Below are 19,205 nucleotides of genomic sequence, written 5' to 3'. Positions count from 1 at the left end.
TTACCAGAAACTGGTTATGCAAAAGAAAGATGAGAGAACATAAATAACATTCACTGCATGCAAATTCACTGAATTTCTCTAACTTACTAAAACCACCTTGCTTTCACAATTAGTGTGATTTCACTAATTACTAATTTGTTTTACTATTTTGAAAGCACAGACAGCCTTAGTGATGTATAGCTCTGTAGTTTCTTGTTGAACTGTGGTCACCATGACTATCACTGAACAGAAACCAGTTTGCCAAGAAAACAGATCCTCCCCTATACACAGTTTCCATGGTGTGCTGCCTGAGTGTGTCTATGTGTGTCTGTCTACGTGTGTTTGCGCTTAGACCTGTGGGAGGGTGGCTATAACCATCAGCCAGAGCCACAGAGCCATCAAGCAGTTAAGAATTGTCTAGGAACATTGGGAAAATTACTGCAGCTTTTGGCTTCTGAGCACATGCCGCCCTAAAGGCACAATTACATTAATCATGACCATCCTGTTTAGAGATCATTACAGAATCCAGGACCGATGACGGAGGCTCCAGTAAAGAGCTTTCTTCTCTAAAAGCTACAGTCTGTGTAGATATGCATAGGTGACCTATCACAGTTTACTCAGAATAAATCAATTTAACCAAATGAGACAATAACTGACAATAACTGTTTTAAACATTCTTTAAAGGATACAATACAAAGATATTGAGACCTGTTCTTCTGATTACGTGCTGAGGAGTGAAAGGTGTATGCTACTTATTAAACTATAGGTTTAAGCATTTTGTTGCCTTACTGGGCCCTTTGTGAATTCCTCAGTAGTCTAATATCTAGACAACTAAGGCTTTCAAACAAGATAACCATGCAGCATCATCAGATGACAAATATCAAAAACATTAACCCAAAGAGTAAGGGTTAATGAGTGTTGATAGCAGGGCTGGATAACCTCTTACAGGACTTTAGGACAAAACTATACTGTGAGCCTTTAGTGACTATAATTCCTCCCAGTCTCTGTGCAACATGCTTCTATACTGGCATTGCAATATGTCAGCTAGTTTAGTAGTAATATCACCACACAAACATTTGGAAATGTTATTCTGATAAAGTTATCTGCAGGTCCACTACACCCTGAACAGATTCATTGTCTAAAAAAGGAAAAAAAGGGGATTTAAAAAGCTGAAAATGATCACGTCTTATTAAGCTGACACACGTTGATGCTCTGACAGTGATAACCTGATGAATACATTGGATCTTGCTTCACCTCTTCTCATCTACTAAATACTTTGAATGTGAATCTGCAGCTGGAAATCCTGGCTCCTGTGGCTCTGGAACAGTAAACAATGAAGACTCTGCACTGGCCTGGTTTGAAAGCAAAAGCAAGGCTGCTAGACCTCACAGTAAGAAAAACTTAACTTACACTTAACTTGTGTGTGTGTGTGTGTGTGTGTGTGTGCTGGATTTAGGCATCTCCAGAATTCTGGAAGTGACTGGAGAGACAGGCACTTATTAAGCAAATGAAAGAGAAATGAAGACTCCTGCTCCTGCTTCTGAGAGCAAGTATCTGCTAATAATTAGCTCTTTAAATTAATCTCTCCCACAATTTGCAATGAGTTGAGTGAATGCTGCATGAATTGGGTTTACTTTAGCCCCCTGAGGCTGATAAATGGCATCATCACAATTGGATGCTTGCTAGTCACATTGGGAGCATGGCAATTATATGAGAAAAGATGCTACAACAAACACATGCATGATTCAAATACCCCAAAAACCCCCTTGGCCAATACGTCTGTGTACATACATAACACTGTGATGAATTAGTTTGCTTTAGCAACATCAGTATTTGCCTTACCAAAGCTGAAAAATAGGTGACGGGCTGCAACTTAGAACAAAAAGTTATAATTTCAAATTATTGATCTCATTATATTATAAATTATATGTATTTTGATCCGAATGTGACGCACTTTGGTCAAGGTAGGTTGTGTTAAATGTGCTATATAAATAAAGGTTGACTGAATCATTAATTCATCGATTGATTAAAAAGATTTTAAAGAACCTGGTAAATGCAGCTACAAGCTACAAGAGGCCAAGTTGATTTTATCTTTTCTGCTGTTTCTATGTGTGTGATGATATTTGTGCAAATTGCAGCATGTGGGTTCATGGTGCAGATGCTCAGCATGTAAAAATCACTTATGTGACACCAACTCAGATTGCCAAAACAGTTGAATCACTCTTTCATGCTGTCATTACTCATCTGCTTCCCGTGAGTCCTGTCATTGTAGTTTCTGATCAGTCTGTCATTTGAGCCAGTCTGCAACAACCTGCAGTCTGTCATGGGAGGCGTCACCAACCAGTATCAAACACAAGAACACTTTCACACAAAAGCAGAAACAAGGACAGGGAATCTAAGGAGGAGGAAGGAATCTAAATGTGGACACACACACACAGTAAACATGAATGCACTCTGCACTCAAACAACAGACAGAAAGACTGCACACACATGAAAAAGACTGAGAAGGTAAAAAAAAAAAAAAAAAAATGTGTTGGATTGTGTATTACTTCTATACAGCCTGAGACCAGGTGATCCAGGCAAAGGAAAAAAAAAAAAAAATCATCATTTGTACCTTAAACTCTCGTAATGGAAAACTGTCTCCAATGCATTATGAGACAGTTTGTATGTTGTACACTACTAATGGTGATAGCAATAGGGTAGGGATACATTTTGTTCTTTTGTGGAAACAGGTAACAGATAACTATGTACCACACACTAGTCACAGGGAGGAGGTCAGAGCAGATGGTGTACAAAGCAGATATCCTTCATCAGGTTTCCATCCAAATGTAAGAAATGGTTCACTATATTTTCAGGAAAAATCAGCAAAGGAAATAAAAATGAACGTGTTTCGCTAACTTTGTGCAAAAATTAAGCAGTAGGCATTAAAGAGAGTTCATCAAGATGACAAACCATGTGAAAAAAGAAAGCTCTGCAAAGATTATCTGCCACCATGCTTCACCTATACCATAACTTAAGTCTGTTTCCAATGCCTTTGACATATTCTACTTTTATCAATATACTAACTTTCCACCTAAGTCAAAGTTAAAACTGTTTGCAATTCTCACTGCAAATTAAAAATGCATAAAAAAACAGGTGTATAAAAACACAATCCTGGACACTAGCTCAGGCAAAGAAGCACTCCAGCATTTCCATGCTGTTGATGGATTTGTGAGAAGCAGATAAAAATGGTCATAAACAAAAGCAGCAGAAGATTATAGAGCCTGACTTATAGTCTCTAGTACTGGTCAAAATCCAAGAACACTACTACTACTACAACTACTACCATTCTCCTAATACAACTTGTCAGCATCATTTGCTTGACTCCTCTGGTGTCCTAAATTACATCTTACATCTTAGGTCAAATCCTAAACTGCAGTTTGCTGGAGTTTGTAATGCAGACATTCCCTAAAGCCCCAAGCCAAGATAACTCTGATGATAACATCTCTTCTCAGTTGAAATACGGTTAAACTTTTCACAGCCCTTTGTTAATTTTAGGAAAAATAGTGTCTTGTTTAATGTTTTTGTAACACTGTTCTGGTTCTTCCAGTCAGTGTTGACTTTATCTATATTTAACCAAGACCACAGTCTTTAAACTTAACCAGGGGCTGTGAAAGGTTTAATCACATTTTGGCTGCAAAGAGTGAAATCTGCAGGACAAGTGAAAAAAGAAATTCTCATTCTGGTGATACAGTGGTGTGAAAAAGTGTTGGCCCCTTTCCTGATTTCTTTTTTTTTTGTCACACTTTGTTTCAGATCATCAAACAAATTTAAAATACAGGGCCATGTAGTTTTGGATTTTGTTTTCCCTTAATAATAAAAACCTTCATTTAAAAACTGCATGATGTGTTTACTTGTGTTATCTTCGACTAATATTTACATTTGTTTGATGATCTGAAACAAAGTGTGACAAACAAAAAAAAAAAAAAATCAGGAAGGGGGCCAACACTTTTTCACTCCACTGTACATACAGTATCAACATTTTGTGATTTGTCAGACATGTACATTCATATTTCTTCATGAAGTTGATAAAAAACACAACAAAAAATCCAATCCAATATCGGACCAGCTGTTCCAGCTGTTTAAAGTTGCATGTCAAACTCCAGAGAAAAAGTTTATATTAGCACTGTCTTATTATAACACACCACTGATCTTATAGGACCTGTCTGCATCCTTATATAAACTGCTGTTTAGCGCACTGCATCAACACATTTACAAACTCCCATTTTAGGATTGGGTTGTGTTTAACTGTGAGCACCCACTGGCACTAGTTCAAAATTACATCTTAAACCCATCCAGAGTTGGCAGCTAAAGTCTACATGACTCATCCAAACACTTTCCCTGCTGTTACTGCACAGGGCTGCATGGTTATGTTAAACCATACGGCTTACTTTTGAAAGGGCTGAGGTGGCTGAACCTTTACTAGAACAAATGATCTCCACTGAAATGCCCACATAACACAGGAAGCTTCTATCAAGATTCTCCCTCATGAATTGACGTCAAGGGAGCTACCTGGTACGTTAATAAAGTCTGGATGTGCCATGAGGTGTACCAGAAGTCAGTTTCATTTCCAAGTTTCTTCCAAGGCAACAGATGCAATTTGAGGGGCTGGAACACAGCAAAGCAACAAGGTGGAAGTGGAAAAAAAAAAAAAAAAAAAAAGAATCTCTGAAGCTCCTCTCTCCTGACAATAAAAACTCAAAGCAGCTAAAATGTAAGTTAAATGCTCCCACTTACATAATTTTTGTCATCATCCTCATTGTAGGCAAGTTTGACCACACCGTAGGAGCCCTGCAACACAACACCAAAGAGATTCCTTTTCATACAGAGACCTACTGTATGTGTTCACAGCAACACAGTATTCAATGGCAACTCCTCCCATACACCGATCATGTCCCTCAAACTTATGGAATCCCAAATATTAGAAACAAACAATATCATGAAATAAATAATCATAATTGTGACATTTTGTGAAACAAATTCTTAAAACTCGTCATTATGAAACGTTACTTTAGTACTCATGTTTTAATGATTAAATTACCAGATATCATTATTTTGTTATAGATGTTTTTGTTTGTTTGTTTTAATCGATAATGGAAATTTTACCTGATAAAACATTCAAAGTGATTTTCTAGAGTTTACCAGTTCAGTTGAGGCATCACTCTGAAAACAGACGGCTGCACTGTGCTGGCAGGGTGTTTTGGGGGCAGCACCGCTTCCATTCAAAAACAGTTTTATTCTTTGACAGCACAGAACGACTCCTCCCACACACATACTGCCACAGGATGTGTGTTTACCACCATTGTCCCTTTTTCCCTTTTTAGTTTCTCTTCTGATGAGTGCAAAAAGGAACAGATCAAATGTTCCCATAACTGATAGAAAAGGAGTAATTTCATTTCTGATGCCTTAGAGTGCCCAAATTGCCAGCTGGCTGTTAAGTAATGACACATATTTGTCTATACTTTTTCTTTTATCTTATGGGCGAGCAGTGACCTATTTGTGGGCTGTAGTCAACTCAGGGTAATAGTGTGAATACTTCCAAATGTCATCTTACATTTTCTCTCTTTTATGAGAAATTATTTGACACCACTTTTTAAACATTGTGTATTGGAGCATATAACCATCAGTGCAGCCCGACCTTGACAAGTGCACTTCACACTCTTCAATTTGCCAGTTTTTGTTTTCATTCTCGGTTGTTGCCGAATCTGAATTTTCCCCAGAGGCTAACTTCTCTCCAAGTATCGCTTCATGAAACGCAAGACTTCAATTAACTTGTGCTGAACTTAGCAATGACACTTGCTGCAGCTCAGTGTGTTCTCTGTAAACACTAAAATGTTTTAGCGTGCAACACAAATTCACACACACAAAAGTGGCATAACATTTTGTACAAACATTTATGGTCTCCACAGGATGAATCATAAATGACTTAGAGGGACCTGAGCTTAACAAACACTGGATTGGGACAAAGACTTGCACATTCTCAAACTGGGACAGAAGTTGCAAACTTTATGTGGACATAGGTTAGGGTTAACTCTAGCTCCTAACCCTGAAGCTAAGTGTAAACCTGCTGAGATGAGATGGCACCTTCCTGTCAAGGTTGTTAGGATAAATAAATAAAATAACTTTTCCGGACTGTCTGGAACCAGCTAGAACCTGTGTGTACTGCCAAAGGCAGCCTGGAGGGATAAGTTCAAATGACCAAAAACAAACATTCCTGTTGACATTACATGATATTTGTAAAACTTTAGTATCAGCTAAAGCTGTATGATGAAGACAACTCATGACTTTTAACTGCACATGCAAACCATTTTGGTGCCCATTTTCAACAGCTTAATCAGTCAAAGGGACAATCTTAATCAGGAAGCAGCTATTTTCCAAAACCATTTAAAATTGAACAGTGGCAAATGGCAGAAAGTCAGTGAACTCACCTTTCCAATTTCACTCTTCAGTTTATACTGGTTCAACTGGATACAGTCCTGTAATGGGGAAGGGAAAGAGTGAGGACATGAGGAACTGTACTACCAACATAATGATGATCAGCATCAGACTGAACATTTTCAATATTTAAAGCACAGAGAAGCAGGAATGCAGAACAAAATGTTCCCTCCCCTGTGTGTGTGTGTGTGTGTGTGTGTGTGTGTGCGCGTGTGTGTGCGTGTGCGTGTGCGTGCTGAAAGCCATTTATTTCTGATATGTAGGTAACGATGCAGTCTGTAGTTTCTGTTTACTGTCTGCAAATCCATTAGAGTGCTACTGCTTAAATGGTTGATTTGCAGTTCCATAGCAACCACCATTACAGCACAGAGTCATCCAGGGGCAGAGGAGAGGAGAGCAAACCACAGCAGGATAGAGGAGTGTGCAGGGAGAGGTGAGAGGAGAGTTTGGGAGCAGTTTGAAGATGGACTGCACAGACAGCAAAGCCAATGAGCAGAATGCGAGCACTGATGTGCTGCAAGTGTGAAAGAGAAGGGAATTGACCTGTGGAGAGAATGGATTGACAGTGGTTCCCTCATTACAGTGGGGGTGCCGATGGCTTAACGTGAACCAGACCAGTGCCTGAGGCTTGATACTGGAAAATGTTTTCAGGATGGTAGGAGGTAGGAGAACACAGATGTAACAAAACAGACTAGTGTGGCAGGACTGAAAGTACAGCGCCGACTCATGTTGCATGGCAGGACTTCACTCGCCATCAGGCAAGGTATTTCAGAAAATACAACATTATACAGTATAGTGTGTTACATAACATGCTAGTTATGTGGCTTGTACTGAATATCACTGTTGCTGCAGGAAATGTGAGGAGGGTTATGCACTGTTGGGAATGAGGGTGTGAAGAACTGTGGGCAGGATTTATAACAAAACGGTGAGACACAGAACAGAAAATAGGGCTTTGAAGTAACCAGTGCAACTCTGAAAAGAACAGCTTTGACTGGTTAAAGATGAGCTAAGAAGAGTATAGAGCAATCAGACAGGGAAGGATAAAGGAAAAAGCAAAGTAGGAGAATCTAAAGAAAAGAGCAGCAGGAGGGATCATCTGAAAGGACTTCCATTGAGGTTACAGTTTGCTGGCACATGCTCAATGGGCTCTGAAGGTCATAAGGTGTCAGAGCTGATGGACACAGAAAGCCTGAAATAAACATGCCATATACTGTATATGCATAAAGATACAGTAAAGTCTAATTGTCCACAGTAAGTCATCACAGGGCATATTCAGTCATGCCGTTATGTTAGAGCATTGCCTTACATTACCAGTGCAGCCACAACATTGAATGCAACACACCCAGCTCTCCCATTTGCACCAAACTCTTCAAACTCCAAATCTCTTCATTCACTACTCAACAATTGATCAATATCAGTTCATAACAAATAGATTACCATGTCATTCAAAGCCAGTGACTATGCATTTCATTCTATTATGATGGATAATGTTTACACGTAGTTTCCTCTGAAAATAGGTAATAAAAATGGAAAGTAGTTAAAGTGTCATTCTGTAATTACTTCTGATAGAAAGATATAATGGCTGTAGCTTAATGAGATCATTGCAAAGGAAATGTTTTATTCTGTATTGATTTCCATGTTATGGTGCACAAGGTAGAAATACGCAGGACAGACTTGTAGCACAATGAAGGAGCATCAACTAAAATATGATGGATGACTTCCGCACTTTCTTTTTACAAATGTTACATTTACATGTAGATTCTGTCCTAGTGTGTGACCAGCATCACCTGTTGCTGTACATGACAGGGACTGAAATAACCACATCATTTACACTACTACTAATGTATTGTGACAGTGAGCAGCAACTCATCATTGATCAAGGCTGCCAGTGTCACTCATTGTGAAATGTCTTCTGCTGCTAGCTTTATAGTCAGACAGAGGAGACGCATACACAAGGCTTTCAAAAGAAGCTTTCAGATGAGAGAGCTCTGCAAAAATGAAAATGTGTAACATTAATGGCAGAAAAACTATTGATAACTCAAGGTTTAATAACAGAAGCCTTAATCTGTAGCACTCACAGATCACACAGTTTACACAGTGAGTTGGCTGGTATATCAATTTCCAATATCATCATGGTAATTACAGTTTCTTCTTAGGAAAACACAGAAAGTGTTACAGCTCAATTCATTTAGCTATAGCAGCCTATAAACACAACCAGAAAGGAGACTGCAAAAATCAATTTTGTGAAATGACCTTGAATCCTCAGAGTGAAGCAGCACAGTACAGTATTTAATCTTTCTTTACCCAATATGACCACACTGAGGATGCTTGTCTTGTGGGTCCCTTCCATCCATTTTATTCCTGTAAAAGGATGAGTCCACACATTCATGTGCCCATTTGTACGTTTGAAGTATGTAACATCATTGTAGTTGCTCACAATAACACAGGGCTCCTTTAGAGCCAGGGTGAAGAGAAGGCACAGCTAAAGCAATCAACAGAACTTTCACTGTAGATGAACATGTGTAGGTTGTTGTAAGAGGTATAGATGCAGAGATTTTCATATAGTGTTTTAAAATGTGGATGTCACAGGGGCCCTGTGATGGATGGTGATGTAAATAAACTTAACCTTATATCCCATTTCCACCCAAACCATTCTACTCTCAAATATGAAGGCTCACATTTTTGATTATTTTCTCAAGATTTTTTTTAATCCTACATTCAAACCACGAAACAGAGAAATCCCACTTCCCATTTTTATGTAAGACATTCATCATTTTCCCATTGTGTTAACTTTTAAGTATCACTGAAATATAGGTGAACCTGCAAAGAGGAACAAAGTGAAATTGCCACACTGTTCATCACCAGGAACTGTATGTATTCCTCTGAGGTCTTAAACAAGAAATGCTGCTACCTCACCATTGTGTCAGTCTGTAGACTCAGTGGGAGCAGGGAAATACAAGCAACATGAGTCCCTTTTATGCTTCAGTGCAAGAACTGCAACTCCATTTTCAGATAGGTAAGGACACAATGACAGGTCTGTGAGTCTGTGGCAGGAGTCTGTTAAATTCAGCAGACTTCTACTGGCAGATGGCATACGTATGTTTACTCTGAACTGGAAAAAAGTCAGAGGGAAACTGAAGTTTCGGACACAGCCAGTTCCCCTATGTTAGCACAGACTGGTAGTCCTTGTTTTTAAATTGTAATACATATAATGACAGGTATTATAATTATTATTGAAAATAAATCGTTTACTGCCTCAATAGGTAGATCTTTAAATGAACTGTTTTGGGAAACATTCATTCCTGCAGAAAGTTACTCTTATGTGTTAGCTTTGCCTGGTACAGAAGAAATAAAGATAATTACCAAGGCTACAAAATCTGTTTATTTCTACCTTTAAAGCTAATTAACACCATAAATGATGTTATTAACATAGTAGATCTGTTTTGCTTATTCTGTACTAAACACTTAAGGTGTTACAGGAGGCATCCTCAGCCACATGACAGTCCTATAGTTTTCTTAGCACAGACTGATAAGTGTGTGTGAGTTGGTGCAGGGTATGTGCGCAGTGTTTAGTGCAGCAGTGTAGCACAGTGTGTGTAGTCACGGTGCTTCTCATCTTCTACTTCCAGCTGCTGCCACTGGCTAGTCCCAAACACCATTTAGAGGCAATAAGGGGACTAGAGCAGTACAGTCTGGCCCTGTCTGTATGTAGCCTCTCTTCACGGCAACACACAGTAACAGGATGTCATTCAACCTCAGGCTGAACTGCAGGGCACCCACTGTAGACGTGGTGTGCAGCCCCACTGATATGTGCAGTTATGGGTTGAAACGCTCCCATTGAGCCTCTAAGGGTAAGGGCCAAACTGAGGTGGGCAAAGGGGTTTATGGATAAGCATAGGCTGCTGATGGTCGCAGACCGTCTGACGCATACACCTCCCACATGTCAACTACAAGTTGTTTGGACTTGCATACTACATTGGTTGATTGGTTTATCTGGCTTCCTGTTGGGAGGCAGGAGAAGGCAGAAGGCACATTCAAAGAACAAAATGGAGCAGCTAGAGGAGACACTTGGGGACAAAGTGAAGAAATAAACATTTATTCCTTGTCCATTATTCTCCTTGTTTTGCCGCTTGTTTTCAGAAAGAAACTGTCTTCCTTGCCAATTTCAGTTTTGTGCCTTTTTCTATATTTTCTGTACTTTGTTTAGCTGCGCCCACCCTCCCCCCTCATTTCTTCCATGGTATATTAAGCACTGGTTAGAACGCATTTCATGTCTGTCTGACGAAACAGTCGGTGTTCCTCTCAAAGCCAGCGGCACAGCAAACTGTAATTCTGCCTCATGTCACAATGACACACGTCTGCTTACAGAGCACAGAAATCAAATAATGCGTAGAGGCATGTTTCTGTGACAATGTATGATAATGTGAAACTACCGTACACACCTTCTCTTCCTCTGTCCTGTCTTGTTCTTCTCTGACCTCCTTGCCCTGTCTTCTATGTGAAAATACAGATATATGGAGCTATAATGTGTTCTGCTTGTATGACCACTGCTCTCATAAGCACAACAGAGCTGCATTCTCTCAGTTTGTGTCACTCCCTGCTACGGAGCCACCTGTTACACAATCTGCAGAAATGAATCTCTGCAATTCCATTCCAGATGATAGTAGCTAAAAGAAAGTTTAAAGAATAAAGAAAGTGGTCAATGTCAGCTTTTGATTTTTTTTTCCTCTCTGTCCCATTGCATCATTTCCCATGCAGTTAGAGGAATTTAAACAATTTAATGATTAGGAATTTTAATATAGTATGAATCAAAGAAGACATCCTCACCTGCGAGTCTGAAATAGACACACGTTTCGACTCCACTGTGGGCCTGCGAGCCACACGGGGGGAGATGTGTGTGTAACCTCCTCCAGAGCCTGATGACAGGTAAGGGCCTCTTTCCTGGAGCGACAGCTTCCTACCAGTCAGGTGAGGCAGTGCTGGATGATTCCTCTTGGCCTGAGCCCCGCCATTCCTCACACCGTTGGCAGCTGAGCTGTCTGACTCTTGCATTGTCATGGCAGCCATGATGTCTGTGAGACTGCTGGTCTGTTTGCCAGAGTTGGAGTCGAGCCGCTCACAGCCAGGGTCACTGCCTGCATCCATGGTGGACGGGGAGGTGCGAGTGGCCCTGGGGCAGGTGGCAGGGAGAATACCGGGGGGTGCCCACAAGCATCAACGTGATGTGGGCCAGCCTGCAGTCACAGTGCTCAGGGTCTCACTAGAGCTGGAAAGAAAAGATGAGAAAAGGCTGTAAGCTCAGTGAGAAGCACCAAGAGTAGCTGATCTGCAGGACATCCAGATTTGGACCATAGGGAAAAAAAAGCTTTTCTGGTGTTTAAGACTGCGTTAATATGTTATAATACACATCTAGAGACAAAATCTGATTTTCTCCATATTGCCAATCCAAATCAATGTTAAAAAAAAAAAAATCAATAAAAACCTTTTACCTGTTATAGATTTCTTTTTTACCTCAGTCTGAAGCAAGAACTCCAGTGAGACTGAAGTTTAATCAAGTAGACCAGTAAAAGAGAAAATGTCATGTCTCACTGTGTGGGTGGTCTGGTGGGTCAAATTACCTACATGTGCTCATGAATGGAAATCCACTGATAAAACCCTACCCAAATGCAATGCTAGAAAACTAATTATGTTTTATGCCCTTGGCCATGGCTCCCTGTATCCCTACCAGATGCTTGTGGGTGGACCAGTACACAAAGAAATGTACACAGTATTTGTCCTTATACCCAGACTTAGGGATTTATTTATTTATAAATGAAGTCAGTGGCAGATGGCCACAGACAAGGAATATTAAAGGTCTTTAATACATCTGGTTCTGGTTTTGTTCTGGAGGGGTGGGATATCCAAGGGAAAGGGCAATAAATCCCTAATTCCCAAACAGTATCCATGTAACAGCAGGGGTCAAGAGGAATATGTGTGCTGGCTGTCAGCATCCAAAAGAATCCACAAGGGCCAGTACAGGTATTATGGGAGAGACAGTCAGTCCTATGTGTATTTGACAAGGGGTGTTCACTAAATAGGCCATGTTATGCTATTCCTGTAATGTGTCAAGTAGGTAGGGCTTCATAGTCAAAAATAAAACTGTTCCACTTTGCCCAGGTCACCCATCATATCTTTACCCATGTTAGCAGCATGGATCTAGAGCGGTGCTGTTGATCAGTCCATGCAGACTTTTGTCTAGACAGAAATATTTACTATTACTGTATGGATCTCCATAAAACATAGCAATGCCACTGGCATTTTTGGTTTCAAGAGGAACTGGATCACTATCTCTTGGTAACTTTTTACTTAGTAATATCTTCAGTCAAGATTTGAATTCTCATCAGCTAATCTCCTATTTTGTTTGCTGCCATTGGCTATTCGCTGTCCTCATTTTCTTTGCTTGCAGCCATGTCACCTTAAACTACTAATTTGCACCAGCACATATCTTTGAAATGAAAGATAATACTGCCCAAATTCTATTCTTTTGTCAGCATATTGAGCAAAAGTGTTTAATAAACCGATCTGTCAACATGCAAACTGTTCATAGTAAATGTATCTGCAAATCATTTGCTGACAGTGTTTTGTTTTATTGATGTAACTAAACTAAGAGACTGTGGGTCTGCATATTTGAGATGACTGTTATTCATACTATGTAATCTGAGACTCCTTGAATTGAAAAACCTTTTAACTGTCAACAGCAAGGATAAAACGCATTGTTTGGCTGACTCATCTGAGCAAAATCAAAAAAGGAAACATCATATTTGGCTAATTCTTATCACAACTAGTGATTATCTGTGTCTTGAAATAGGTTTCACTCCACTGCCGCTCCATGTGTGAGCCACATCCTGTACAAGTAGTGGTCTGGATTTAATTTCAGCTGCACCAAGACTTTTGTTTGTTTACAGCACCAGGTGACCACACATTTCCCTTTTTCACTACGGAGGGCAATTTTTTTAATTATGTTTAATATTTTATTTCACACATCTAATCCTATTACTTTGCACTGCAGGAGATACTTAAGTGTTCTTTCATACATTTTATTATTAACCATGTTTTTGATTGATCACAGGTGTAACGAGACAGTCTGGACACATAAATTCTATGCCTTGAAAGAATGGTGTGCTGTTAAAACATGCATGTTTCATTTTTAGCCATTTAGCCACTAAATGGTTTTAAAAAATATGAACCTCTGTAGTGTCAATGCATTATGCCTACTTTTTAGGAAAATTTATTTTCCTTTCTTGGGGATACCAACTACATCAAAAGCAGATATTTTATACTCCATGTTTAAGTCTATGTTTGGTAATTACATAAAACACATTTTTATTTTTAGTGAGTTACACAAGCTAAACAGATGATGAATGTAAAATCTTTAATTCTGCTGTAAGTGGAGATGATTGAGAAGACTGATGCTTTCTAGCAACAAAATGTGGTGCCGCAGTGACACATTTCAATATTTCATTGTTCACCTAAATGCGTAACATGTTTCTATAATTAAAGGAAAATGAACATGCATAGGTGAAACCTTCAGAGCCACTTTTCTTTTTCTAATAACTGTCATCTTGCAACTAGTTTCGATGGAAACCAATTGGAGTAGGAGGAGAGACGGGGCTGTAAAGGGTCAACAAATGAATCCATTTACCTCCACAAAAGCACAAACATCCTTAACCTGACTTCTGTTTGTCTCTCCCAGCATTTTGTGCAGACAGCAAACCCAGACAACCAAGGTTAAAATCAAAACCAAATCAATCCTTTACTTTCTGGAAGGAAAGGCACAGATGCTCTTGAACAAACCTCACTAATATGCCCAAAGAAAATCATTCCTCAAGTGGCTCTTAATTTGTCCTGGTCTGTTTTGATGTTTATTTAAATGCTTCTTTACCTCCTCAGACAAAGTGCAGGCACAAGATGTATAGTTTCATATTAGAGGGCTGGAAGGCTTGTTGTTTGATCTTGTGGACATGCAATAATTGTTTTCTGGAAAGTACAGCCATTATCTGCATAACTGTGCAACACAGGACCTTGAGAGCAGAGGGCACAGAAAACATATGTGGTACCATTTTAATGGACGGCAGCAGTGAATTTATTCTTTATTGTCTTCCTTCTTAGATTACTTAGTCATAAATTCTGAAATGGAATATTTCACATGAGGTGTAGCCTCCCATTTATCTACTACAGAACCAAAGGCAATCAACTTTGATTTTCCACAAGGTGATAGGGCAACAATCCACACTGCAATTACATTTGATCAAAACAGGAAAAAAAAGTACCATGCAGTGTGTCATTTTGCTAGGTTTACCATGACTTTCCTTGTTAAAACAAGATAATGTGTGCTTTTATGATACTACTGACCAACTATGAACTCCTGAGGTGAAAAGGAGCATTCTGCATACTGATGAACAACCATAGTGAGGCCACATGTCTACGACATTTGCCCCTCTTTTCTCATTTCTTACAACAGTCATCATTAATTGAACACATAATCTGTAGTTGAATTGATCATTAAAATAAAAATTGTTAGTTGCACCAGTCCTCACAATGATTGTGACACCATACAGTGACATGAACTGCGAGTAACAATGTTGTAGTTCCTGCATTAATCTTTATTAAATCTGTAGTGTGTGCACTTCCCTGTCTGAGATAATTGCTGTGTGAATCTTCTATGAAATGTATATAAACTATATTTATTTATTACCTCTCTCTCTCTGTCTCTCTCTCTCTCTTTCTCTGTGTAAATGGCAGGTGTTGAAAAGAAACGAAATAGGCTGCGTCTTATCATGCAGTTGGAAATATATTCCTTGAGCTTTGATCTGGTGCCTTACAGAAAGAGGTGACCTGTAAACTTTTACAGCCCTTCTCTTGCCGGGGCTCACACGTTATACTGCTGGATCTCTGTGTGTGTTGATACTACAGCCTAGAATTCCACATCCAGCTTAGTCCTCAGAAGCTTAAAATCTGCTATAAAAGGTTGAAACGTCTCTACACCGCACTGCTGTGAATACGCTCAGCTTCATCTCCACCGTTCACAGCACGGAAAACAACATTCAGAGCTGATGAAAAGGGCTAGTTTCACCAACAACTGTGTCTAATTATAGCTCACTCTAATCAAATTAATTCCATTTGTAAATGAAATCTACTAATTAGACTATTTCAGCCCATTAGTGTCAGTTTGACCAGTGAAGGTTTTTAATTAAAGGGAGACCATCTATAGAGACGTCCCTTACAAAAAAAAAAAAAAAAAAACTATAAATACTTAAAAGTACACTAACATCAATATACTTAAGCAGTACTATTTCAAGATTTCTGCTTTTTAATTTATAAAATATATCTTTAAGTACACTTTAGGTGTACACAAGAGTAAAGTTTTAGTAACCAAGTATATAAGTTGAATTATGTACTGAAACTCTGGTCACATAACACTCAGCTCCCTGTTTTACTTATAAAACCAGTAAACTAATTTACTTTGAAGTTGTTTTTGGACTGCTACTACACTACAGCAAGTACTGGTCTGGGCAGGAAACTTTGACACCTTCACACTTTTCATACCTTCCTTTTGACAAGCCTATAGAAAGCTCAGTACAATCTGAAAGTTTATCACACAACAAAAGGCCAGAACATGCATCACAACAGCAGCTTCACTGAGGGTGCATGTACAAATGTTGGACGACATTAATTAAATACAACTCAGGATGCAATAACAACCACGTACACTGCTACAAACACACAACTATAGAACATTAACATTAAAGGACAATAAAGAAGACACAATCTTGCTGTAGGGTTTTACAGACTAAAGACACCACTCTCACTGGCTCTTATCCCATGTTTAATATAAGGCCATATTCGGCCCACACTAATACACCCATCTACTGGTTCTTAATATCAGATCAAAGCTCTTATACTAAAGAGGATTTTCTCTCCTTCAGCTCAACTCTTCCTGCACCCACAGGTAGATCAAGCCTTCTCTCCTGTCGCTGAATCTTGTCACTTTTCATCTTACTCACAAACTGGATAGGTCACATTAACTGCTGACAGAAAATGCAGGAGAGGAATGGCAACTAGCTGTTCCTGATGGATGATAGAGAAAGCCTACAGGCAACTGCTTAAATTTGCATTGCTTTTGTGTGTATGCACCCATCCGGTACACACACACCTACCCACACAAACAATCCCACGACACGCATTTGATTTTTTTAAAAAGAATTAAGGAAGACATTTCATCCCCCAGCACACACATGCAAACACCCACGCCTGAATTAGCTTTTCCCCATGTCCCCCCCTGCTGTAGCATACAGTTGGCAGTGATTATGTCTCATCATATTTGACTGAGTGAGCTTCATTCATATGGAGCAGAGTGTACAGCATCTGAAAGGCCTCTGGAAACAGTGAACGAGCACAGTAATCAGCTATTAACTGTGATCGCAGCACTACCAATGCTGATGAATATATCAAATGTGAAAGACAACTTATTCTTAGAGGCAACAGCAGATGCAGGATGACAAGCCAGTATCTAAAACGCCTCGTCAGAGTGAGTGGTAGTCACTGCAACAACCCAGCGTGCAGAATGCAAACTAAAGCACCCAGAGGACAATTCACTCATGAAAAACATGCATCTTCCTGAAAGCGGGTTTTGCAACTTTAATTAAACAAAGTAAGAAAATTATTCCACCACAGACGTTTCACTTGTTTTTTCAGCGCTAACCAACATATTGAAATTAGATTGGTGGAAAAAAGAAAAAATAATGATACTGGAATACACATACCTCAAGTAATTAGGTTTGCTGTGTAATATTTTAATACAAATGTGATGTGTGGTATTGTGCAGACACAAATATGAGCTAAATATTAACATCAACAGACTAACATGTTCATAATAACAGTACTAACATGTTGGTGTTAAGCAGGTGTAATGCTTATCACATTTTCCATGTTAGCGGTTTAGCATGCCAATATTTCCTACTTTGCTCTGGTGTAAGCTGAAGCTAAGGCTGACCATAGTGTCAGTTGATAGTTAGTTTTACAGGTATTTTGCCATTAATCATAATTTTCTGCTAATGTTTTGATTTACATTTTTAATAAATGTGCAGAAAAAGTGTAGACTGGGTGTGTTTATACACATATATAGTTCTGTTCAGGAAGAACCTAGAGTATAAAGCCTGCTTCAGGTTTTCTAAAGGGCTATAAAGTAATGTCGTTAACGTGTATAACGCGTGCAATAACTATTCAATGTGCACACACACAAACACACACACATACAAAACCACAATGGGAACATGTGAAAGTCAAAAAGCAGTGGCACAGCTTAACACAGCTCAGATCAGACTCATACAAACACTCTATTCATCATATTGCTAATAAACAATTAAATCTGATATCACAGAAACATCACACCTCTCAATAAAACCACCTCCACAAAATCTAACTTTAAAAACACAGGAACAAAACCTGTAATTGCAGTACTTTCTTATAGAACACACTTTGCTCTGTGTTCACTTGTCACAGACTAATCTCTGCAACTCCTTAAATTAATCCACAGGATTAGAAGGCAGCTGTGCAAGACACAACTAGCTCCATCTGTAAACCAGTTAAATGCATTCTTGTACAGCTGATCAATGTGATGTGATTGGGGGGGGGAAACAGGAAGCTCGGCTCCCCAGGCTAGACACCGGACACAGGGAGCACAAGCAGCAATAAATCTGACTGGACAGAAATACACTCAGACAATCCCAAATAAATCCAGGGCCACCCTCTCTGAGGTTGGATGCCTCAGGCAATAATAAGCCCAGGATTACATAGGATATAGAAGTGCAAACTGGCAAGTTGGATGAGCCAATTATTTCTCCTCCACTCACACTGACTGAGTCTGCAGCTTGTCTGGATGACCTTCGTGTGAATATTCAGAAATATTCAGCCTGACAAAGGTCTTTCTAACAAAGGCAGGGCCAAGATCGCCTGCCCTCCAAACTGCATAATTCTACTATGGTGGACCCTACATTTTAGGGTGGCTCTGGCTTCTGTTGTGACTACTCCTCTCGTGTGACATTGCTTAGGTGGGACCTGCTACCCGTGATCATCTATTTTCAGAAGAAGCCAGCAGCACTGAGTTGAATCCAAAAGGGAGGCGGAAAGAGTTAATACGGAGGAGACACACAGTGCATTACATCTTTCATCGACCCACAAGATCCCTTCATTGAATTCCATTCAAAGCTTTAGATATCACAATGCCTGTTATCTGTGATGATGTGACCCTGCAGAGGATTAATCTGTTGCTGCTGAAAATGAGAAGCCATCTATCTATTCCCTTGGGTGTGACACTCAGTGCCCTCTAAATCCCTCCGAAAGGCAGAATATCCCTGATTTGTATCCTTTCTCATCGCTGTTACAAACCTGTGCTCAGGTGGCAGGGAGGCTGCCAGGCCAGGCCTGGTGGACAGATGCAGCGGCTGGCTGCACTTCACTCTCCTTCAACTGCCTAATTCAGTATCCAGCAGCTGTAAGCTGTAGCCAGAAAACACATTCAACTTTCACTACTCATTGCACAATGACTCTCAATAAAATGCATACTAGTACACAACCAAGCTGAGTACACCCCTGTCCAAAATGACCCTAATGTTAAATTATTAAGATCTCTATCATCTTACAAAAGCTGTATTGTTTTTAAATCGAAGTAGAGCAGGTTTTGGTATGGAGTACAAGAAACAGTTGAAACAGAT

The 19,205-nt window shown here is 39.5% G+C and overlaps 1 protein-coding gene across 4 annotated transcripts in view; it reads right to left on the bottom strand.

Moving 5' to 3' along the window:
* camkk1a (calcium/calmodulin-dependent protein kinase kinase 1, alpha a) overlaps positions 1-19,205 on the bottom strand; it is a 57,112-nt gene that overhangs the window by 26,205 nt on the left and 11,702 nt on the right. For all 4 annotated transcript variants that reach the window (XM_026327926.2, XM_026327925.2, XM_026327927.1 and 1 more), the window contains 3 exons: positions 11,281-11,719; positions 6,447-6,494; positions 4,756-4,809 (listed from right to left, as the gene is read on the bottom strand). In XM_026327926.2, the coding sequence (XP_026183711.1) occupies positions 4,756-4,809; positions 6,447-6,494; positions 11,281-11,598 (420 nt within the window). In that variant the 5' untranslated portion in view covers positions 11,599-11,719. The remainder of the gene's footprint in view (positions 1-4,755; positions 4,810-6,446; positions 6,495-11,280; positions 11,720-19,205) is intronic.

Source organism: Mastacembelus armatus, chromosome 14, assembly GCF_900324485.2.
Source record: "Mastacembelus armatus chromosome 14, fMasArm1.2, whole genome shotgun sequence".
Lineage (NCBI taxonomy): Eukaryota > Metazoa > Chordata > Actinopteri > Synbranchiformes > Mastacembelidae > Mastacembelus > Mastacembelus armatus.
This window is presented reverse-complemented; position numbering and strand designations above follow the sequence as displayed.